This window comes from Aethalodelphis obliquidens, unplaced genomic scaffold (assembly GCF_003676395.1).
Source record: "Aethalodelphis obliquidens isolate GAN/ISIS:26980383/991018 unplaced genomic scaffold, ASM367639v1 scaffold7, whole genome shotgun sequence".
NCBI lineage: Eukaryota > Metazoa > Chordata > Mammalia > Artiodactyla > Delphinidae > Aethalodelphis > Aethalodelphis obliquidens.
The window spans coordinates 44,553,329-44,577,811 of NW_020837951.1; the positions used below are offsets into that span (position 1 = coordinate 44,553,329).

Sequence of the window (24,483 nt, forward strand, 5' to 3'; positions counted from 1 at the left end):
TGTATCTCATCTCCATTACTTGCTAGTTGTTACCTTGAGCAAGTTTTATGAGAATACAGCTTTTCAACCCTTAGTTTCCTCAACTGGACAATGGGAAAATTATTATCTACCTTGGGCAAATGGATTGCAGAATGGGTTCTCCACTTGTTGGAGTAATTACAGACAGCCTTTTTAACTTCTCCCTTCCCAAATGCCATGTTCCAAATACAGTGACCTCTCTTCACCTGTCACATAAAAAACAAATGGACTAGGAGTTGTGCATTTATTTGGGTGTTATGAACAAAGGAGCAAGTGGGCCCAAGGAGTCCCCCATTTCCTTCCCTAGACTCTAGGATAGAACATGCTCCTGTCTGGACACTCTGGCCCCAGGGTTGGAGAGCACATGCATGAAGCTGTGAGCCTGCTGGTGCATGGTGGGTATGAGCATGCTGAAGGAGAAGGGTTGAGTCTTAAGGTGTCACCTGACCTGAATGGTGACAGTCTAATTACAGGTCCTAGTCTCAGACTTGTTACATGCTTTTCCCCCTCCCTCATCTTTCTGACCTGGACTGCCTTCTAGCTGGTCCATCTCTATCAAGTCTACAAAAATGGGTTGCTTATTTCTCATTGGCTCTAGCTAAGTCAGTGAGAAGGGATCTAATTACTGTTGGTTCAATTGCATGATCTTAACTAAAGAGGTAAGTCTAGAAAATGATACATTTTCTAGCCAGGTTGCTCATACTGTAATAAAGTTTTCCCTGTTTACTATGTATTTTAAACCAAAATTCAATAATCGAACTATGGGCATTCAACATGGATTATAGACATTTTCAGTAAAGGGGGAAAAAATTCTCATAACAGTATTTTCTCAATGCATAGGGTAATACCCACCCACTTTTCCATTTTTAAGGAGATTGCCCATATCCTACCCAATTGTGTGATCTAAGATTAAACAGAAAAAAAAAAACAAAAAAAGTGTGAATCAAGTTTCTTCTGTTAATACTTTGTAGGTGTAAGATATTTGGCTAATAATTGAATTATATCCAATAAACAATTTTGATGAATAAGTATTAGTTCCTTTCCCCTTTCTAGATTATAAACATACTGCAATTCATCTTACCTCGGAATAAGCACAATTCATGTGCAGTCAGAAGTTTTTTGTGCTGTAGACATTTGGTGGTATGATGAAGTCTTGCTTTCTCTGAGTAGTGGTTTTAAATGCACAAAATAAAATACAGAAATACAAAGGAAACCAGTTATGATAATATAGTTATAAAAATATTTTTAAAAGAAAATTTGTAGCATTATGATACACATGCTTCTTTGTTAACTCACTAAATAACAGTGTCCTGTGGTGAGTCTAAAAGCTGCTGTAAATTTCAAGTAATAGAGTGTCAATGATACTTCAAGATGTCTGCCCCAAGTGCAACATGATATGAAAATACCTGTCTGTGATTTCTGTTGATGAAAAAGCCACAGGTACTATTAATAATACTGTTGCTTGTGACTTATATTTTAATTAAAGGAAATGCCAAAATTCTGTTAGAATTTATTGAAAATAAAGATATAATATCTTTCAAGTTCACAAAGATCCTGAATCTGTCCATAGACTCTTCGGAAGTACATAAGTCCCAGGTTTTAAAAAAAAACTCTGAGTGACTGAGTGGAGAAGTGCTTCCCCCCCAGCTATGCATGGTTCTGGGTACTGGAAAACTGGATACATACACAGAGGAGTTGGTCAGGGTCCCCATTCTCCTTGATGTCACAGTCCAGCCAGAGGGGACAAGTAACTGACAGGATGTGATAAGCTACAATGGACCTCCCAACCAGCGCCAAAGTGGAGAGAGATTGGGGAAAAGGAGGCATTCCAAAGGAGGTGAAAAGTCATGATAGGTGGGCTTGTAATAAGCCACTCCTCCATTTTTCTTCACTGTGCATTGAAACAAAATCACAGTGACCACTTGCAGTTTTATATACTTGCACTAAAATGTGCTACTCATATTCTCTGTGTGGCATGTGAACCTTGTGAATGTTTCAGCATAGACAAAAAATTCTTTTTCTTCCAATGCAATAGCTGTAATTAAGTCTTAGTATTACGCAGTTCACTTGCCCAATATTAGTTACCTTTCTGCTCCATCCTTTCCAGCTTATTTCTTGTCATTTGTTGCATCAGACCTGCTTGAGCCTATGATTTTTGCCAACAAAGTCCTATCTATGAAAGAAATTTTTTTCTTAGATATTACATATTGTTTTAAATATCCTTTTTCTAAGATCAATTTAAAATGTTTTATGTTCTTTTAATGCATCTTCCTTCTTGGTATTTTCTTACTTTGTTTTCTTTTTTTGTTGTTGTTCAGTGTGACAAATGGTGGGAAGACAACACTGGCTAAGAATTTGCAGAAACGCCTTCCAAACTGCAGTATCATATCTCAGGATAATTTCTTTAAGGTATCTATAAAACTTCTCAGATAATTTATTTAACCAAAAGAAGTCATAGTAGCAAAGTTAATTGAATTACATCCAAAAGCATTTGCTGAGTGATTGTGCTTTTGTAGTGAAGGGAGGCTCAATGCAGTAGTGTTAGTTCTCCACTAGATGGCACACTTATGGGAGCTAATCTTTGATTTTATTTATCCTCACCATCCAAAGCATTTGTTAAAATAAAGGTTTATCAACTCTTCATTCTATGATTGCATTATTTCTGCACTGCACAGTTTTTATGGGTACTTTATTATTTTTCCAGCCAGAGTCTGAGATAGAGACAGATGAAAATGGATTTCTTCAGTATGATGGTAAGTAGATGAGCTTACAAAACATTATGCAATAATGTTTGTTTCCTTTTTCAAACCCAAATAACTTTGCTATCTCTGAAGAGAGTCTCAAAATAAGTTTAAATTATGTTGCTGTACTTTAAGCATGCTTTTGTAAGGGTTTCTGATTTATGTTCAGCTATTTAAATAAATGAAACATTTTCCCCACTTTTATAGTTAAAACTGAAAACATTGGAAAATAAATTTTTCTTTTGAAGGTGGGGTAAGGTGGGTCTCTGTTAGTCTACTCCTCTTGCTTGTAGCGAACTTTAGGGCTCTTTATCTTCTGAGCTTACTTTCTCAGTGACCAAGGTACTGAGTCTTTTCACTGCTCAGAAAGAATAGTGAATATTTTTTAGATGGATTCACTTTACCCTCTTGCCCAGTCTAACACTGCTTTGAAGCCAGCGGAGTAAAGTCCATCAGAAAAACATCTATAGAGACCTGCAAAGGAATGTCATACTAGTAAACTGTATTTAATGGTCTTATCAACATTTATAATTAACAAGATGATCATTGAGTGCTTATGCAAACTAGCAATAGAGAGAGCTCTCTTAAAGAGCCATAAAATTTGTTCTTTATTTTTAACTTTGATAACCTTGGAGGAAAAAAGTTGTGTAATCAGTTCTTACAGAAACATGATAGTTTTAAAAGAGGCAAAATCCTTGACTGGCTATCTATTCTGTGTCTTGAGCTGCAGCTAGGATATTTTTTTCTTCTCTTCCCCTTTTCTAAACGTTATTAAAGAAGATTATTACAAAGTAAGAGTTAAACAAGGAAAAACGGTTTTCAACAATTGACGAATAATTATTCCTAATCTAAATAAGTTCTTACAAACTGATAAGAAAAACACTAATATCCCAATTGAAAAATGTCCAATGATGTGAATAATTATTCACAGAAGCAAAAGGTTATATGATTAATGAATGTACAATAAAAAGTCAATCTCAAAAGTAGTCAAGGGGGGGCTTCCCTGGTGGCGCAGTGGTTGAGAGTCCGCCTGCCGATGCAGGGGACACGGGTTCGTGCCCCGGTCCGGGAGGATCCCACGTGCTGCAGAGCGGCTGGGCCCGTGAGCCATGGCCGCTGAGCCTGCGCATCCAGAGCCTGTGCTCCGCGGCGGGAGAGGCCACAACGGTGAGAGGCCCGCGTAACAGCAAAAAAAAAAGTAGTCAAGGAAATTCTCTGGCGGTCCAGTGATTAGGACTTGGTGCTTTCACTGCCAGCGCCCAGGTTCGATCCCTGGTTGGGGAACTAAGATCTCGCATACTGCACAGTGTGGCCAAATTTTTTTTTAAATTTGAAAAAGAAAAGTAGTCAAAGAATTATAACTTATTTTTTTCTCACTTACCTAATAAACAGATTTTTCAAAGATTAATAATTAGTAATGGCATAGGCCAAATAAAACAAAAACCTTTTCTGGAAAGGAGGTTGAGCACATGTCCTAAAGACAGTAAAATATTCATGCCATGTGTTCAGGTGTCCCACTTCCAGGAATCTGTCTTAAGGAGAAATCTGAACTTTTAGGGAAATGTACAAATTTAAGGTAAGTCAAGGTAATGTTGAAATCTTTGTGATAACTACCAAAACAGTAATTTTTGTTTGTTTGTTTGTTTGTTTGTTTGTTTGTTTGTTTGTGGTACGTGGGCCTCTCACTGTTGTGGCCTCTCCCGTTGCGGAGCACAGGCTCCGGACGCACAGGCTCAGCGGCCATGGCTCACGGGCCCAGCCGCTCCGTGGCATGTGGGATCTTCCCGGACCGGGGCACGAACCCATGTCCCCTGCATCGGCAGGCGGACTCTCAACCACTGCGCCACCAGGGAAGCCCCAAAACAGTAATTTTAAAGTATATAGCTATCAGTACTTCCCTGGTGGCACAGTGGTTAAGACCCCGCACTTCCAACACAGGGGGCCCGGGTTCGTTCCCTGCTCAGGGAAATAGATCCCACATGCATGCCTCAACTAAGAGTTTGCACACCACAACTAAGGAGCTCACCTGCCGCAACTAAGGAGCACTCCTGCCGCAAATAAATGAAATAAATATTTTTAAAAATCATAACAATAGTAATAAAATATATAGCTATCACATTTATAAGTAGGTAGAATCATTAAAATACAGCTGATAAACGCAAAAGAAGTAAAAAACAGAACTAAAATATCAAAGGATGGTGGAAAAATAGAAGATGATAGTAAAATGATAGCTTAAATCAAACATATCAGTAGCTATATTAAGTTAAATTAACTAAAATGAAATACTCAAAAGTTGTCAGACTGGATTTTTTTAAAAAGCCAACTATAAGCTCCTTATAAGAGATATATTTAAACATTAGGATATAGAAAAGTAAATAGTAAAAGGCTAGAAAAAGGTATACCATGCAAATACCTACTGAAAGAAAATTAGTATAACTGTACTAATATCAGACAAAGTAAAATTTAAGGCAAAGAGTATTACTAGAGATAAAGAGAGCTCAATGAATCAATTCAACTGGAATATAAAAAATCTAAAATTTGTATGCACTTAATAATAATGACCTCAAAATACATTAAGCAAAAACTGACAAAACTAAGAGGACAAATAGACAAATCTATAAGTATTGTGGGAGACTTTAATACAATTTTCTCAGTAACTTATGGAACAAACTGACAAAAATTATGAGTCTAACAGATTTGAACAACACAACAAACTTGACCAAACTAACATATATAGAACATGTACCCAACAACAGCAGAATACACATTTTTTTCTGCAAGAATGCATGGAACATTAACCAAAATGGAAGGCATACACAAGGACATGGAACAAGTCCTAATACATTTCAAGGTATTGAAGTAATATAGAGATATCTTCTAATCACAGAGAACTGAATTAGAAATCAATAGCAAAAGAGTAAATAGTAAATTCCCAAGTGTTTGAAAATTAATCAGTACCTTTTGTCTGATTCTTAAAAACTTTTTCTTATGCAAAATTTTAAACATGTACAAAGAAAGGTGGAAAAGTATAATGAACTCTCATGAATTCACCATCCTGCTTTTAAAATGATGAACTCTTGGCCAATTATATTTCATCCATACCCTCACCCTCCTGCTCCTTCTATATTATTTTGAAGCAAATTCCAGACATCATCACATTTGATCTGAAGCAAAACACTTCTGTATATCCCATGAGTCACAGAATAAATCACAATGAAAATTAGAAAATATTTTTAACTGAATGATAGTGGAAATACATTAAAACTGATGGTACTTCTGGTTCCAGCCAAGATGGCTTGGCTCCATTCCTTGCTATTCCTCCCTCTTATAACTAAAAACCACGGATGGAATACAACAAAAAGGAAAAACTCTGAAAGAGAGAAGACTGACTGGGGGCTTTGGATCTTGAGGAATGACATAGCTATGAGTTTCCTGTTTGATTTTTGTTTTTTGTCTGTCTCTCATATATCTGGAAGGGAGTGACTGGTGATGGAGAAGTGTACAACATGGAACCATCAATAGGTACAACCCAAAATTCCCAAGAAACCTGTTCCCTATAGTCAAAGGACTAGAAAAAGGGTGGCCTAACAGAATAGAAAATTAATTTGTTAATATCCACCTTACTGTAGGCAAACAAAAGGAAAAACCAACTTCCCCTCATGGTGTTAGCAGGGCCTAGTGGAGGGCTAGACTTTTGGACCCATCAGCACCAGCAAGGTATGGTGAGTTGGCTTTCCACATCGTCATAGGGATCATATCAGTGGTGCCAAACGGAGCTGAACTTCCACACCTACCTGGCAGCAAAGAGACCGAATAAGGCAGTGTGAGGTGGTGCTAGTTGGCACTCCACTTTCCTTAACCAGGCAGTGTCAACTACTGTCAGCAGGACCCACTTGAGAGCTGAACTTCTATCCTCACTGAGGTGTAATGAAGCCACACCCGCATGCTTTCCTCTTTTCCCCCCACAGTCACCCCCCACCTCAGTATTGGTGAGGCCCAGCAGGCAGCTGAACATCCACCCCACCTGGACTTGCACACTACACCTAAACAGGGACACTGCCTGCAAAAAAAAAGATTAAATAGGATCCAGAGCCTCATAGCATGATACCCAAAATTTCCAGGATGAGACTAAAAATCATTTGTCATATTAAGAACCAGGCAACTTTCAACTTGAATGAGAAAAGACAATTAGACACTAACACTGTAAGGACACGGATGCTGGAATTCTGACAAGGACTTTAAAGCAGTATTCATAAAAAGGCTTCAGTGAGCATTTGTGACCATTCTTTTTTTTTTTTTTTTTTTTCCTGGTACGCGGGCCTCTCACTGTTGTGGCCTCTCCCATTGCGGAGCACAGGCTCTGGACGCACAGGCTCAGCAGCCATGGCTCACAGGCCCAGCCGCTCCGCGGCATGTGGGATCTTCCCAGATGAGGTCACGAACCCGTGTCCCATGCATCGGCAGGTGGACTCTCAACCACTGCGCCACCAGGGAAGCCCTGTGACCATTCTTGAATCAAGTGAAAAATTAGAAAGCCTTAACAAAGAAAGAGAAAATGTGAAAAAGAACCAAATAGAAATTTTAGAACTGAAAACTGATACAATAATTGAAATTTTAAAACTCACTGGATGGGTGTAACAGCAGTATAAATATGACAAAGGAAAGAATCAGTGAACTTCAAGACAGAACAATAGAAATTATTCAATCTGAACAAGCAAGAGAAAGTAGACTGAAAAGAAATGAACAGAGGGACTTCCCTGGTGGTGCAGTGGTTAAGAATCCACCTGCCAGTGCAGGTTACAAGGGTTCAATCCTTGGTTCGGGAAGGTCCCACATGCCGTGGAGCAGCTAAGTCCGTGCACTACAACTACTGAGCCTGCTCTCTAGAGCCTGCGAGCCACAACTGTTGAGCCCACACGTCACAACTACTGAAGCCCACATGCCCTAGAACCCTCACACTGCAGCTACTGAGCGCATGTGCCACAACTACTGAAGCTCACGTGCTCTAGGGCCTGCATGCTGCAACTACTGAGCCTGCATGCTGCAACTACTGAAGCCCATGCACCTAGAGCCTGTGCTCTGCAAAAAGAGAAGCTACCACAATAAGAATCCTGTGTACCACAATGAATAGTAGCCCCCACTTGCCGCAACCAGAGAAAGCCCGCATGCAGCAATGAAGACACAAAGCAGGCAAAAAAAAAAATGAACAGAAATGTGGGACAATAATGAAAGATCTAACATTTATATCATTGGAAGCTCAGAAGGAGAGGAGGAGTGGTGCTGAAAAAGTATTCAAATAAGTAATGATGTAAAACATCTCAAATTTGGCATAAGACATAAACCTACAAGTTGAAGAATCTGAGTGATCCTCAAAAAAATTAAATAAGACTGATCAATAAAAAAAATAGAGAAGGCACAAATTACATATATCAAAACCAAAAAGGTTAATATCACTACAAATCCTGCAAACATTAAAAAGATGAGGATATTATGAAGAATTTTATGCAAATAAATTTGAAAACTTAAATGAAATTGACAGTCTTACCAAATGCAAATTAACCAAAAAAAAACCAGAAAAAAAGAGAAAATCTTAATAGCTCTATATCTTTTAAATGAATTAATTCATAATTTTAAAAACTTCCACTAAAAAACCTTTAAGAACAGATGGCTCAGTTCAGTCATTGTGGAGTGGGGCTGAGAATTTGCATTTCTAATAAGTTCTCAGTTGATGCTGATGCTGCTAGTGTAGATAACATGGTTTGAGAATCACTGTTATAGGGTACTTTTCTAGCATTAACAACTGTAAACTCTAAAAGTATGCACATTTTAGAATTTGAATGTGACATACTTGTATCCTTTGTAAATTCTTTTAATGATTTTCCTCCTCTTATTTATCTGTAAGAGCTCTTTATATATTAAAGATATCCATTCTTTGCCAAATACATTGCAGGTATTTTCACCAGTGTGTCATATCTTTCAAACTAATTTATAAATATTTTGTTATCCAAAAATGTTAAACTTTTATGTAGTCAAGGGGGAATAGAAGTTATAAATAAAGCAATGAGTTTATAATTGTCAAAGCTGGTAATGGGGACATGGGAGTTCATTGTACTCTATGCTCTACTTTTGTATATGTTTAAAATTTTCCAGGAGTTTCCTGGTGGTGCAGCGGTTAAGAATCTGCCTGCCAATGCAGGGGACGCAGGTTTGAGCCCTGGTCCAGGAAGATCCCACATGCTGCGGAGCAACTAAGCCTGTGCGCCACAACTACTGAGCCTGCGCTCTAGAGCCCAAGAGCCACAACTACTGAAGCCTGCACGCCTAGAGCCCGTGCTCCGCAACAACAGAAGCCACTGCGATGAGACGCCCTCGCACCACAACAGAGTAGTCCCTGCTCGCAGCAGCTAGTGAAAGCCCACGTGCAGCAACAAAGACCCAATGCAGCCAAAAATAAATAAATAGATAAATAAAATTTTCCAGAATGAAAATATATCAAGCATACCACTTTATCAATATTAGAGTTTATATTTTTTGTCTAAAACATTTGTTAATTTGGTGTTTTTTTAGTCTTAGCTGCGGTGCACAGGCTCTTAGTTGCGGTGTACAGGCTCTGCATTGTGGTGCGTGGGCTTCTCTCTAGTTGTGGCATGTGGGCTCCTCTCTAGTTAGAGCACGTGGACTCAGTAGTTGCGGCACGTGAGCTCTCTGGTTGTGGCACGCAGGCTCTAGAGCGCTCAGACTCAGTTGCCCCGCAGCATGTGGGATCTTAGTTCCCAGACCAGGGATCGAACCCGTGTCCCCTACATTGGAAGGCAGATTCTTAACCACTGGACCACCAGGAAAGTCCCTAATTAGGTGTTTTGAAGGGTAAATAAAATAGTGTTATTTTATATATTTATAGACCACTGGCTGTACTCATCATAAAAAACCACAGCGTAAAACTTTTGTTGTATTGATTTCATATTTTTGTGTTTGTTTGAAGTGCTTGAAGCACTTAACATGGAGGAAATGATGTCCGCCATTTCCCGCTGGATGGAAAGCGCAGCACACCCTCTGGCATCAAGAGACAGGGGAAACATTGAGGAAATTCCCATCTTAATTATCGAAGGTTTCCTTCTCTATAATTATAAGTAAGCATTCCCCACTCTAATATTGACTCTGAATGAATGGGAAAAAAAAACTGTGCACTAAATATGCTGTTAATTTAGGCCCCTCGACACTATATGGAATAGAAGCTATTTTCTGACCATTCCGTATGAAGAATGTAAGAGGAGGAGGAGGTAAGTTTTGAAATTGCCTTTGTGGATTGTAATTCAAAAGACAAACTTTAGGAAAAACAAGGAAACAGCATTATTGAGCAATGTGTATATGTCATTTTTCAAGCAAGAGAAGCCTCAATTCTTCATACAAAGAGCAAGACCTTTTTCCATAATTGGTCACCCACATGGAGTAATGCAAATTACTTTTCTAAGAAAAGGCTGTTGTACAAGCTCTTTGGCTCATCTTTCCTAAATCTTCATATGAAGCCATCCCATGTTGATTATGGTTTTAAATTAGGGGGCCTGTATTCTGCTACAGCCACAGAGAACACCGATTAGTTTAAAGCTTACGACAACATATCAGTATCTCTATCATTATTTACATTAACATTTGTCTCTCAATTCTTTTATAAATCACTAGAGGGGGGAAAATAATTATGAATGGTAGTGAATTAGAGTTCATTTTTTAGATCAGGGGACTAAATCCATTGGGTGTTGTCTTTGTAACTGGCATTGAGTCTAAAAAGTGTAGTCGTAATCCTGTTTAGACAGTCTCAGTGATTTCCCCGTTGTCCTGACCATTATTTTACTTTATCAATTGTGTTTATGTCAACGTAAAGTTTCCTACGTATTTTGATAGTACAAGGATCTACGAGCCTCCAGACACCCCAGGGTACTTTGAGGGCCACGTGTGGCCCATGTATCTAAAGCACAGAAAAGAAATGGAGAACATCTCATGGGAAATCGGTAAGTGCCTTTTTTTCCCTCCGCGGAAGCCTTTTTACTTGTCATTGCCTCAAAGTACACAAAAGAAAGGACTTTAGAAGGCATTTTTCTCATGTATTAGATTATAAAAGGACACTTTAAGCTAGAACGCTCTGGGCTCCCCCTTTTCCACACTGGCTCTCCTGCCTTCTGTTTCTCTATGGCTCTTGTGAAAGTTTGTCAACTTCTAGATGGTCATTCATTCAGCAAATATTGATTGAATGCCTTCCATGTACAAGGCACTACCCTGGTGATATCAAGGGAAATAAGGCAGACTCAGTCTCTACTCTTATGAACCAGCATTCTATCAGGAAAATGGATGTTAAATGGATGACGCACAAGATTATCCTTTTTAGCTGTGCTGAGTACTGGGACACTGAGCTTCAGGGGGACTGCCCAAGTCTCAGCAATCCGGGAAGGCTTCCTTGAGGAAGCCATATTTAAACCAGATGATAGATATAACTGGACAAAGGGAGGTAACTTGGGGAGATAGAAGGTCACCCCAGATGGTGGGTATGGTACATGAAAAGACCAAGGGGCACCAGAAGGAAGATTGTGGTAGAGAAAGCCAAGGCAAGAGGTGATGTTGCTGATACAGGAAGGGTCCAAACCCTGCAAGGCCATAGATCAGTTAAGGACTTAGGTCATTATCCTAAGGAAAGTGGGAAGCCCTGTACAGAGAGGCTTTATACAAGGATATGGTAGATATAAAATTTTTGTTTTAGTAAGATCCCTCTGGCTATGTGAAGGGTAGATGTAGAGGGTGCGATATTGGACATATGTACTCAGAAGAACTGCGTGATAGGATAGACATGGAGGGTCCAGGCCACTGAGGTGGCAAGGACAACAGCTCAGGAATTGGCAGGCATTATTTCAGAAAACAGGAAAAAGTGAAGGAGTCGCAGATTTGTAAGGAGGAATGCGAGTCTGTTTCGCACATAATGAAGTTGAGATGCCTGAGGGACTTAAAGCAGTGATTTAGAAATAAATATCTGGATCTATGGACCTGGGCCAAGAACAGATCCTTGGGATATAGAGTACCACATGGAGAAGATGCAGGAGGCTGGAGAGAGAAGGGTTTTGGATGGGGTAGAGCAATCAAAACTGACGTATCTTTTCAGAATAAAGGGAGTTGCGCATATTGTGAGAAGCCTCGTGGCCTCTTTGGTAGCTACAGAAAGCACACAGGGCCTCCCCATGATCTGGCAGCTGTTATGATCCCTTCTTCAGTCCAGTTCAACCCCTCTTCCCCATCCACAGAGCCTCTCATGACATTCTGGCCACACCACTCCCAACATGGACCATTGGTTGCAGGGATGTCTTCTTACTACCCCTCTCTCTCTCCATCTAAAATGCAAATCCAACCATGCTCCTACCTTGCTTAAATACCTTCAGAGAGTCTCCAGCCCTTCAGTATAAAATCCAAACAGCCAGACCTCAAGGCCACTAAAGACTAAGGCACAGCTCTAAAATCTCATCTCTATACTGTTCCTGCCTCCCCACATTCTAGCCTTTCCAAACTGAGCATCTTTTCCTTAACAGGCAAAGTTCTTCCTACCTCCCTAACCTCTGCAGTTTTCTGACTAGAAGACCCTTTCTTTCCTTTAACCTACATAACTTCTGCTTTTTATCCCAAACTGACTATGCCAGTTTTGTTAAAAATATATATCTCATGGGCCTGGAGAATTCAGATTCAGTACACATGTGAACTCAGACCCCCTGCATGGTTTAAGAAGCCTCACATGTGATCCTGATGTATAAGTAAGCTCAAGAACTACTCCCTTAAGTGGTTTCTTTTTCTTTCTTTCTTTCTTTTTTTTTTTTTTTTGCCATGCTGTGCAGCTTGTGGGAGCTTAGTTCCCGGACCAGGATTGAACCTGGAGTCCTAACCAGTGGACTGCCGGGGAATTCCATAAATGATTGTTTTGAGAAGGGACCTCTTCAGTGCTCCTAAAGTACCATATGCACAGTGCCACTTAACTCTGTTTCTTTCTTTTTAAATTTTCACATCAGCTAGTTTGAATTTTCTCTGCAATAAATCAAAATTTCTTACCCGTTGTACCTGGCTGTGATATACTTCTCTCTTTAATGGCTATTAATTTCTTTTTAAGTTATGTTCCTGGGTTCTTTGATTAAACCTATTGGTGTTCTCAAGAGATGCCAAGTGCCAGAGTAAGCATCCTGTATTAATAAGCCTGTTAGCATTTAAACTGCTCTCTTTTCCCCCTTCTCAGTTTACCTAGATGGAACAAAATCTGAAGAGGACCACTTTTCACAAGTGTATGAAGACCTAATGCAAGAACTAGCAAAGCAAAATTGTAAGTATTGTCCAATCAAAGTGGATTGTGAAGGAGCAGCCAGGAGAAATAGTTCATTACATACCCAAGAATGGTATACCAGACAGCTAATGTAGGAGTGATTGTATCTATTCATGCATTGCTTTGAAGATAGTACAGAATCAGACACTCTGAATGGGTCTAGGGACTTGATTACTTTGTGAGGTTTTTTTTAAGGGTGCAAATATTCACCCTTTGTTATATCTCTTAATGATATTTATGTTATTTAGTTTAAAATTTTTAGTAGATGGCTGTTATTTCAATGGGACTGAAATTATCCTTTGAGTCTAGTGAAGTTAAAATGCTGGTGATCTTCTTTTAATATGTATAAAGTTCCCTTTCTCATTTATTCCTCCTAAAGATTTTTCATAAATTCTATTCCCAAAATAAACAAAAATTTTTTTTAATTACTTACTGAGTGTTTCTTCAAGGTTTTCATATCAGGCAATACATTTTGCAAGTGACAGAAATCCTCCTAAATCTGGCTTAAGCAGAAATAAAGTACAGGAGTGGCAGTGGCTTCAGGCTCAGCTGTATTAAGGAGCTCATATGGGGTCCTCATGGTTTTGCCTCAATTTCATTTTCTGTTTGGGTATATTTTGAAGTCAGTCTGTCTCCACTGACAGATATGATGTCTTTTGGCCACACCATCCTCCTAGGTCCAACAGCCCCAGTAAAAAGACAGTTTATTCTTTTTCAAGATTGTCTATGAGTTGATAAATGTTGAAGCTGGGGGTTGAGTACAGGGGGTCTATATATTATTCTCACTCGTTTTGCATATGTTTAAAATTCTTTATTTTGAACATTTTTTAAAGCAGTTTTCCATTTTAGCCCAGTGGAAAAGTCCCAGGAAAGATTTTGATTGGTCCTGCTTGGGTCACATGACTTTTGCTAAACCAGTCACTGTGCCTGAGGAGATGGTTTATTCTGATTGGCTAGGACTGGATCATGTACTCATCTTGTAATTGAGTACCTCTCCTAAGACCTCCTGACTTAAGGGGAGAAATTCCCCAAGGGGAAGCAGGACAGGAGGTAGAAACCAGAAGAAGAAAGATGACAAAGTGTGCTGGGAAAACAAAACTATAGATCTAGCTGTTTCATTGGAACTGTTTGAACTAAAAGGGTTTTCATGGCTAACATACAAAATGCAGTCATCAGCTGGCTCAAGAGATGACGTATGAGCCAGTTTGGCAGTGAAGAATATTACATGCTCTTTTGGTGAGAAACAAATCCCCCAGTCCAAATCTCAAAATCTCTCAATAAGAATTAGATTTCCTATGCCCTCAGTAAATTCCTATCTGACTAGCAGTCTAAGCCCAGCCAGGCAGCTCATTGATCCTGACACATTCCCAATTTCAGGATCAGCCCTTCCTGTAGACATGAACCTATTTAAAGAAATTTCAGGACCATATTAAAATTTCTTCCTTTAAGTGGAACTTAAAATCCTTGCCAGGAGCTGATTCACTTTGTTATAGAGCAAAAACTAACACACCATTGTAAAGCAATTATACTCCAATAAAGATGTTTAAAAAAAAAAAAAAAATCCTTGCCTGCTCAGGTATGCCTGCTCACCCCTGCCATCTGTTACTCTGATAGGCCTCCCATGATGAAGCTCAGGCACCAGCATAAGTGGATACAGAGTGTAGGGTGAAGACAGGGGCTCAGCCTTTGTAAACGATAGCACCTGAGCCAGAGCCACTTCTCTGAGAGTTATTGGCTTCCTTGCTGACCTTGATAAGATACTTATTGGGTGTTTCAGCAGTTGGACATCTGTACCTTTCCATCCTCTCAATAATGGCTAATGCTTGGGTCCAATTTTCCTTTAATGACCAAGTCACACACTGAAGTTTGCCTTTATGATCCACCTGCTGATAAAAGTAAAGGAGCCTCGGGACTTCCCTGGTAGCACAGTGGTTAAGAATCCGCCTGCCAGTGCAGGGGTCGTGGGTTCGATCCCCTTTCTGGGAAGATCCCACATGCCGCGGAGCAACTAAGCCCGTGAGCCTCAACTAAGCCCCTGAGCCGCAAGTGAGCCTGCACTCTAGAGCCCTCGTGCCACAACTGCTGAAGACCGCGCGCCTAGGGCCCGTGCTGCGCGACAAAAGAAGCCACCGCAATAAGAAGCCCGCGCACCGCAACGAAGAGTAGCCCCCACTCGCCGCAACTAAATAAATTTATTTATTTATTTATTTATAAAAAAATGAAGGAGCCTTGATCGTGTAGCTCAGGCAAATTGCACCTAATTCCATACCAAGTACCAGCTTGTGCTATCTGGTCCAAGGCCCAAGAATAGCTGGCATGTTTTGATGAGGGCTGAAAGCCCACAGCAAAGTACATTTCTATGTGTGTGACACCCTCCTCTTTCCTTGCCTACATCCTAGAGGCTTGTAAGGAAGTATTCCTTTGTAAGGCTATCTTCCTTGTGTTCAAGATATTGCATAAAGCTTAAAAAGAAAAAAAAAATAATAGCAAAATGTTAGAAAAGACGTAAAATCCAAAGAAGATCAGCTTTTCCTACCTCCAAGATCTATGTTCATTTTTTCCAGTTGCATAAATAAGTTACTGCATTATTTATGACACATCACATTTCCCAGTTCTTTCAACCACAGCACCTGCCAAAGCCAGCCTGGAGGGATCCTCAGCATAGCCTGGTTTAACCCTCAGTACGGGTCTGAGCTAGCCAGGAGACCTTTCCAATGTTTCAGTCGACTACACCTCCAGCTTCTGATAGCATCTCATAAACTGTTTAACTAATTTTCTATTCTAAGCATATAGAATCATAATTGTGATTAAGTAATAATAATGAAAGGCAAACAACAAAGACTGAATTTAATTATTAATGAAACAAATAACCCAGGAGAGTAAGTTTATAAAGTTATATGTTTAATCCTTATTTAAATCCAGACTTTGAGGCAAAATCTAATCATTACCTATTCTCCCTATGACAAGGCAGCCCTAGCTACCAGGACATTCAAACTCCCTTTAAATAAAATGTTTATTTTCATCTCATTATAAAAACATAATAATTTTTTTAAATTTTTAATCTTTTAGGGAGAAAATAATCACCTATATTCCCACCAATCATCACTGTTAACATTTTGATAAGTACATATCCCATGTTTTTGCTATTCCCATCAGTCTTTCATATGGTTACATGGTTTACATAGTTAATTGCCATGCTTACTTTTGTTTTTAAATTAGTATTTAATATTTAATAAGCTTTATAGAGTCCATTATGTAATGAAACTGAATAAGACTGAATAGTTCTCCCAGTTGAAGGATTCAAGGCTGAGTTCTGTTTTGCTCGTTAAAAGTAAATTATAAGACCTGACAGTGACATCTTACTACAGAAGAAAGATGTCAAATCAAAGGAACAAACATTGTAAAATAAAAATTTAATAAAATGAATTTGGGATATTTTTCTATATTGAATTTAAAATAGTTTCCAGTTACAAAGTAATAGTAGTATAATTATATAGTATAATATCCAAATTAACAAAATTATTGAACCATTTCCCAATTGTTGGATATTTTGTGTTGTTAGAAAGCTTTTTACATTGACAAATAACATGCGGTAAAAATATCTGCACAAATTACTGGTTTTCTTCTTCTTGAATTAAAATTTTTCAGAAGTAGCACTTGCTTGGTCAAAGAGTATCATCATTTTTATATTTTACATGCTTCAAAGATTAAATAGTATCCTAAAATAGGTGTGCTTTTCCAGCATGAGATATGTAATAAGAATGCGGTAGGCTTATCACTGAGTTTCTAAGCCGAAGTCACTAAGTATTCAGCAAGACTTCCTTACTTTAAATAAATAAAAAATATTAAAAAAATAAAGATTGAAGGTCAGAATACTTCTTTCCTCAAACCAAGGATAACATTCCAAAACAAGAATTCTACTGTACCAGCCACCTTTTGTGTTTTTCTTCTAGTTCTCAAATTATTTCATTCTTTGAAGTCAAGGATTATTATATCAATTGCAGATGATATTGGATATCTGATAGCTGAAAATAGGCTTAAATTTAACACAAGGATTAAATGAATGAGACTTGGACTCTATTTAGTTCTTTACAGAAAACCAGCATTTCTTGCCCCACAATCCCTGTAATCTTAACATCCTTAGATGTTAGTGTGAAGATTTAATAAAATGACTATTGGAATTCTCCATTAATTTCTTTTCTATTTATCATTATTCCCCAGGTCTGCAAGTGACAGCGTAGAGTTGGAATGCACTGAATCCTTCCTGGAGTGAATTAGGACATTCAAAGGAAGCTATGCAAGAACCTTAACCAAGATACAATGTGTACTTTGGTATGATGACAGCCTGTTGTTTTGTTTATTTGTTTCTCTGTTTGTTCTATCACACATGATTTCCTTAACACATGGAAAAGTGAGTAGTTATCCATGACAATGGACAGGAATTTACTTTAACTTTGTTCTCACTCCAGGAAGTACAAGACACAGCATAGCTCACAAAGAGTGAGTCAGTTTCTCTAGACCAGTGATTGTCAAACTCTTCTGAATGGGACCCGGAGTAAGGAATAAGATATAGATCACAATCCAGTATATATGTAATCTATTGATGTGTGTGTTTGTGTGTATGTATCTATATGTGTTACGTGTATCATATCAAGAATTATAAAATATTTACCTCACATACAATGTACTCTTGATATTTCTTTATTTTTAATTTTTTAAAAATATTGGTTACCATCCCATACCAATGCCCACCTCCTGCAAATAAAGGGATTACCAGGAGTAGTCATATTGGTAATCATATTGAATAAATCAACAATTTGCCAACAGTATCTTTTTTGTGTTTTGTCCTTGTTGCCGCTGTTACTGTTTTTTTTATATGCGTCTGAAACCACTGAATCATTTGTGTCACTTATGTTGAGACTTTGTTACAAATAAGGTTTTTATGTGCATGTTTTATTTTGTTTTTGTCAAACCGTTGGTCTAAAATAGCAGAAATAAGTTACAGTTACTTCAGTGATATGTAATACAGGGGAGCTTTCATTGAAAAACACAACGGGAGATCTGTATAATCGTATCATTTCTTTGAGGCCTCATTCAATGCTGGAAGTTAAATTAGTGATCAACTTGTTATTTATTAATAATAGATAGATTGCTCACACCCTCTCAGTCCTTACAAATATAAAATATATTCTTACATTAACTTTAAACATTCTCTACAGACTCATCTGATCAGCACTCAGAACTTAGAAATTTGTAACTAGCTTACACTCACCCATGACTAGGGGGTTTTTTGGTCACACACACTGAAAAAAAAAAAATCTGGGCTCAAATTAAGTTCATCCTTTTAATAGCTATATGTCTTTGATCAAACCATTTAAAGTCTATACTTCCTCTTTATAAGAAGGGCATATCAACAGTGCTTAGTGTGGGTTTAGTGGAGAGTAAGGATAAAGTTCACAATCCTTCATATGGCCCCCAAGACATTCCCTGATCTAGCTTATGAGTGCCCCTCTACCCTCATTTCCAGTCACTCAACCCACTGCTGTTCAGCCATTGGGACCTCCTCTCCTCAAACTTACCAGGACCCTTCCTTCTTCACAGTGGGCCCATGTGCTGCTCCCGATACTTAGAGCAAACTTCTGCAACCCTTCCCTCCAATTAGTCTGCTAACTCCTCCTCCTTCAGAAGATGCTGCTTCTCAGAGGATTCCCTCCTCCTTGCCCCGCCCTCATAGGTGCTCTCAAAGTTCTACTTTTCCTTCAAAGCGTTAATCACAATTGTAGTTATACTGCTGCTTACAGAATCACTCATTTAGTGGCTGTCTCTCCAGCTAGACTGCAAGCTGCTTGAAGGCAGGACCTACCTCTGTGACTTAATTACAAACACACCCCTGCTAACTAGCACAGTGTCTGGCACATAATGAACACAATAAACGTTGGGTACTTGTTATAAATTACTACTATGTCAAGAATGAGTTCACATGCAAGCAACGTGTTACTTGACTAATAGTAGCTTATTGGGGTTTATTATTTTTACATAACCAAGAATTATGGGTTAGAGTTAGAGTTAGGGTTAGGGTTAGCATTGTCAGATTTAGGGGGAAAAAAACAAAAAGAAAATTAGAGGGCATACAGTTAAATTTGAATTTCAGATAAACTATAAATAACATTTTAGGGTAAGTCCCAAATATTACATATTGAAGACCTGTTTTTCTGAAATTTAGCAACTTGAAAGTGTTATGGAAAAGCCAGGGTCTTTCATCCTTGCCTTCGGAGCTACCCCAGGAGGTCACAGGAAGGCAGCAGAAGCTCCCCGCACAGTGTCAATTATAAAGGCAGGAAGCTGGGTAGAGGACGCACAGCCAGCCGCAGGCCTTCCAGAGTCACCCAGCAGTGACCCCAACAGCCAGAACTGCCTCCATGGCCACTTCTCACTGAAAGAGAGGCTGGGAAGAGGCGTTCTGAGAGGTTTGAGCTCATTGTGTTTCATTGTCTGGGGATGTTGCCACGGGAAAGAAAAAGCTTTTACTAAGGAAGGAGGAGAAAATAGGTAAGCAACACCAAGTATTAGCACAACCTTTTCTCTGCTTATCCTCCCTGGCTCTGATTTTAGCAAGCTTAGATAGATGTAATTTGTGTTATCAAAACAAGAGGTTTTTTTTTTTTTTAGTGTAAAAGTCTAGATATGACTTTTCAAACTTTATTTTTTCCAAGAATTTCTGAAATACCATCCCCCACAGAGGGCGATTGTTGATTGAGAAGCATCATACTTGACGGTCATTTCCCCCCATTTCAGCATGTGAAAACAGGTCAGAGAAAGACTCTTTATCTTGAGAAAAAAAAACCACACTTTAACAAACATTAAAAATGTAAACGATCAGGGCTTCCCTGGTGGTACAGTGGTTGAGAGTCCGCCTGCCGCTTCAGGGGACACTGGTTCGTGCCCCGGTCCGGGAAGATCCCACATGCCGTGGAGCGGCTGGGCCCGTGAGCCATGGCAGCTGAGCCTGCGCGCCTGGAGCCTGTGCTCTGCAATGGGAGAGGCCACAACAGTGAGAGGCCCGCGTACTGAAAAAAAAAAAAAAAAAGTAAACGTTCAAACGGGGAAGAAGTAAACATTTTTGCTTACTACTATGAGTGAGAAATAAATCAGGAATTTGAAATAAAGAATACTAGTGCCTCATTTCCAGTGTATGCTTTCACATTTAGTTACTCTTATCAAAGCAGTTAATGGGATAGATATCTGTTTAGAAAGACACATGCTCTTTATTTATTGAAAAGGAGCAAATCTGCTGAAGACTTCACCTTCTATGTATAAATAACCTCAATCCCTTTAGGATGAAGGAAGGTTTCATTGTGCTTAATGTTAAACCCAGAGGAGGGAATTTAGAAGAGGGCCTCATGCACAGACTGTTACAGTAAAGGGTGAGATTCAAGCCCACCAAGTTACCTTTTAAGGATACGCTTGTGGTAGTGCATAGAATCATAAAATGTTGGAGGAATATCAGCTTGTCTAATGCTCTATATTTATGTGTAGAAATTAGAGCCAGAGTTGGTGACCTGCCCAACCCCATGCAGCTAGTTATTGGCAGGACCAGGGACAGGACATAATCCCTACACCACACGAACACGCACACGCATATTTTTCATTTTAAAGTGAAAAACGGCAGAAAAATATCTTGCTAGCATACATCTCACCATCTTTCCTTCAAAGGGAGCAAATTGGAAAGGCAAAGGCTATGTCGGGAAAACGAAGCTTTCTGTTCTGGGCTGTTGGAGCTTTGTCAAGGAGGCGAGCCAACTCATGAGGTTATCTGAGGGGCGAGGAGCTAATGTGAGCTCCATGCCACTGTCTGCTATGCTGACCTTAGGTTTGTGGCTCTAGCTCTTCTTCTAGTAACTGCAGTCATGGTGGAGACCTAGGGAAAAGCAAGGGTATGGAAAATGTAGAATGGGCATTACTCTCCACTTCTGTGTACTCACAGAAACAGATGAAAATTGCAATAGCAGCTTTGGGGCCTGCATCAAGGTAGCCTGACCTGCAGATAAGAGAACATCAAAAACAGAATTTCTTACCAAAGTGAACATAGCTGATGCATTCATGCCCACGAGTCCAGAAACACATCATCAATGTAAAAGTAGAGATTAAAATTTTATTTTCCGTGCTAGCTTCCAGATCCCAGAGAAGTTAGGTTGTGTTCTTCAAGATTAAAAATTGAGACTAAGGACGTCCCTGGTGGCGCAGTGGTTAAGAATCTGCCTGCCAGTGCAGGGGACACGGGTTCAAGCCGTGGTCCAGGAAGATCCCACATGCCACGGAGCAACTAAGCTCATGTGCCACAACTACTGAAGCCCGCGTGCCTAGAGCCTATGCTCCACAGCAAAGAGAAGCCACTGCAATGAGAAGCCCGTGCACCGCAACAACAAGTAGCCCCCCCTTGCTGCAACTAGAGAAAGCCCGCACAGCAACGAAGACCCAAAGCAGCCAAATAAATAAATAAATTGAGACTAAAACTCATACAGACAAATCCTTATTGACTCTCCTCTTTGTGCCTGCACAGCAAGTTCCTAGAACTTACTGTTATAACAGTGGTTCTCAAACCTTAGCATGCACCAGAATCCTTTGCAGGGCTTATTAAAACAGAGATTGCTGGTCCCCAATCCCAGAGTTTCTGGTTCAGTTAATTTGGGGTAGGGTGCTAGAATCTGCATTTCTAACAAGGTCCCAGGTGATGTCGATATTGCCTACTCAGGGCCCAGGAGGAATTACTGCCCTATAGTGGGCAAATAAGCACCTTGCGGGCCCAGGAGGGCCCAAACTGGCTGTTATTCAGACACTACCAGACTGAAATTATCAGTATTGTCGGCTCCTAAAAATATTACAGAATAACTCTTGCATCAGTTATTGATTTTATTCACTCTTAGCTCCAAATCCTGCCTTTTTGCTTTTTCTGTGAAAATGAATCTGGGCCTTCTAAATAGTTTTCCTTTGCCGAGTGGAACAATGTTAAGCATTGTCAATAGAGGGCACTGGAGAGCCATTGCAGGAAATGGATTTTGCTTTTAGGTTCCTGTGGGTTGGCAATGCAGCAGAGTGTCTCTGGTGAGACATCTGCTGGGGAACAGCTTTTCCATGGCACCCTAGAGGGTGGATTTCCCCAAAATTCCAGGGGATATATTTCCAGCAAGTTTTGCCAGCATTTCACCACAGCTGCTTCCTTGACACTCAGTGAGCCATGGCAGTGCCTTCTCCAACAAGATCTGGCTGTCATTAAGAAGGGTGGAAGGGGTGGGGGGGGGGGAATAAAACCTCTTCCTTTGGATTCAGACTGTTAGATACAACCACTGGATATACTATTCAACTGATTTACACAAGACAAATTTGGGCAATTGCGTGGCTACTTTTTTTTCTTTTTTTACCTTTGTAATGTATGGCATTAGGAATACGGTCAATAATATTGTAATAAATTTGTATGGTGACAGACGGTAACTAGGTTTATTGTGGTTGCCATTTTGTACTGTATATAAATATTGAATCACTATGTTGTACACCTGAATCTAATATACTATTGTACGTCAATTATGCTTCAATTTTTAAAATGTCAAAAAAAAACCCAAAAAACACACATACACATTTTGGCCAATAAAAAGGGCCACGATCTGCAATTCTATGATCTTTACCTTACTATCCTTTCTATAGCAGACTTTAAATGGATTTCCTAAGGATAACTTGGATATTCTCAATTTGACAATAAGTTTTTCATGCAGGAGGAGGGGCTCAGTTTTTTGAATGAGGCTTTCAGGAAAGTTTTTAAACATGACTTGTCTTTTTTAATAGATCTATCATCTGTAAGTCTGAAGGTTATATTGGAGGACTTTCTTAAAACTTCAAAGTGACCATGATGAAAAAATCCAACAGGGAAAAGATTTCCAACAATGACGATGCTTCTGTAAAAGTATGGTATTTATTTTACTGTATGGGCATTTGGACTTCTATCTAGTGGCCTATAAATTTATAGAAATAACTAACCTTTACTGAACACCTACCATGTTTCAGGTATGGTGTCAATTATTGTCAAGAAAACTTTCCAAAACTGGGAAATAGGCAAAAGGGCTACTGCATGTCCTTTCAGAGTTATCTAAGCATTTTCTAGCCAACCCACCTTAGCCAGTTCTCTGGGAGTGTGTATCTTTGTTTGACTCGCTATTTTCTCTTGATTAGGATATTTTAAATTTCATAAGAGTAGATGTTAACTTGTAGAAATTGATACACAGTGTTTCTCAACCTCAGCGCTATTGGGATTGGGGGCTGGAAAATTATTTTTTGCGGGGGGGAGGGCTGTCCTGTACGTTGAAGGATGTTTAGGACCATGCCTGTTCTCTACCCGCTAGATGCCAGTAGCACTCACACACACCCTCACCCCCCAGCTATAACAACCAAAAATGTCTTCAGCCATTGCCAAATGTCCCCTGGAAGGAGAAATTACCCCCACTTGAGAACAACTGCTGATTGTGATGAAAATGAAATTTGTTCACTAGAGATGCAAATTATTTATCTGGCAAAGAAGACAACCCCAAAAGTTACAGTTTTATTGCCCTGTACATTAACCAGTTTTGTATCTAATTAGCCAGCTTTTTCAAGCCTTTTTCTTTAGCCACTGTAAATACTTTGCTCTCTCCAGTTTTCTTTAAACCATCTTGTCAGTTCTCTCATTAACATGTGAAATGAATCTTTGACATGTGCTCACTTTATATTTGTATGAGAGTCATGTTTTTAACTTTTTGGGAAGTATGTTTTGACAGTACCTTACATGCATTACTTTATTTAATTCTCATAACAACTGTATAAATCTGAGGCTTTGAAAGATAAAGTAACTACCCAGAGTCACACTGCTAACATTTGTTGGAACCAGGTTTGGAACCCAAGACTTTATGACCCCAAATAGTGAATCACCGTGCTACTCTGTATTATGAGGCTAGTCCTGAAACTCTGGGACTCGGCTTGCTGTTGTCATTGTGCTTAGCTTGCAACTATACCTCTGCAGCTCTTGGCCACCCCATTTATACACTATGAAAGGCCTTCATAGTTAAAAATCCAAGAACCAATCAGAGTAGCCTTCTAACTTTGGACCATTCCGTGCTCACTTTATTATAATATCACAGATGTCAACAAAATAGGAGGCTGACAGAGGAGACCTGGAATCTGTAGCAACTCAAGACTCCATGTTCAACACACTTCTTGAACTTATCTTTGTGAGTGAGTTGCTATGCACCTTCTCCCTCTCTCTCCCTGCACCCCCCCTCTTTCTCCCCCCAACCCTGTAAAAGACCCAGCAGGAGACTCTGTTGGAACTGGCTTCCCCTGGTAATCACTTTTTGTCCC

At 39.4% G+C, this 24,483-nt stretch overlaps 1 protein-coding gene across 4 annotated transcripts in view; it reads left to right on the forward strand.

The window, feature by feature from the left end:
* The window catches only part of NMRK1 (nicotinamide riboside kinase 1), a 32,848-nt gene extending 14,918 nt beyond the window's left edge, over positions 1 to 17,930 (forward strand). For 3 of the 4 annotated variants that reach the window (XM_027105670.1, XM_027105671.1, XM_027105672.1), the window contains 7 exons: positions 2,337 to 2,427; positions 2,723 to 2,771; positions 9,742 to 9,889; positions 9,968 to 10,039; positions 10,659 to 10,765; positions 13,018 to 13,101; positions 17,323 to 17,930. In XM_027105670.1, coding sequence (XP_026961471.1) covers positions 2,337 to 2,427; positions 2,723 to 2,771; positions 9,742 to 9,889; positions 9,968 to 10,039; positions 10,659 to 10,765; positions 13,018 to 13,101; positions 17,323 to 17,342 — 571 coding nt within the window. In that variant the 3' untranslated portion in view covers positions 17,343 to 17,930. The remainder of the gene's footprint in view (positions 1 to 2,336; positions 2,428 to 2,722; positions 2,772 to 9,741; positions 9,890 to 9,967; positions 10,040 to 10,658; positions 10,766 to 13,017; positions 13,102 to 17,322) is intronic. The other variant, XM_027105673.1, reaches the window with a different exon arrangement.
* The last annotated feature ends 6,553 nt before the right edge of the window (positions 17,931 to 24,483 follow it).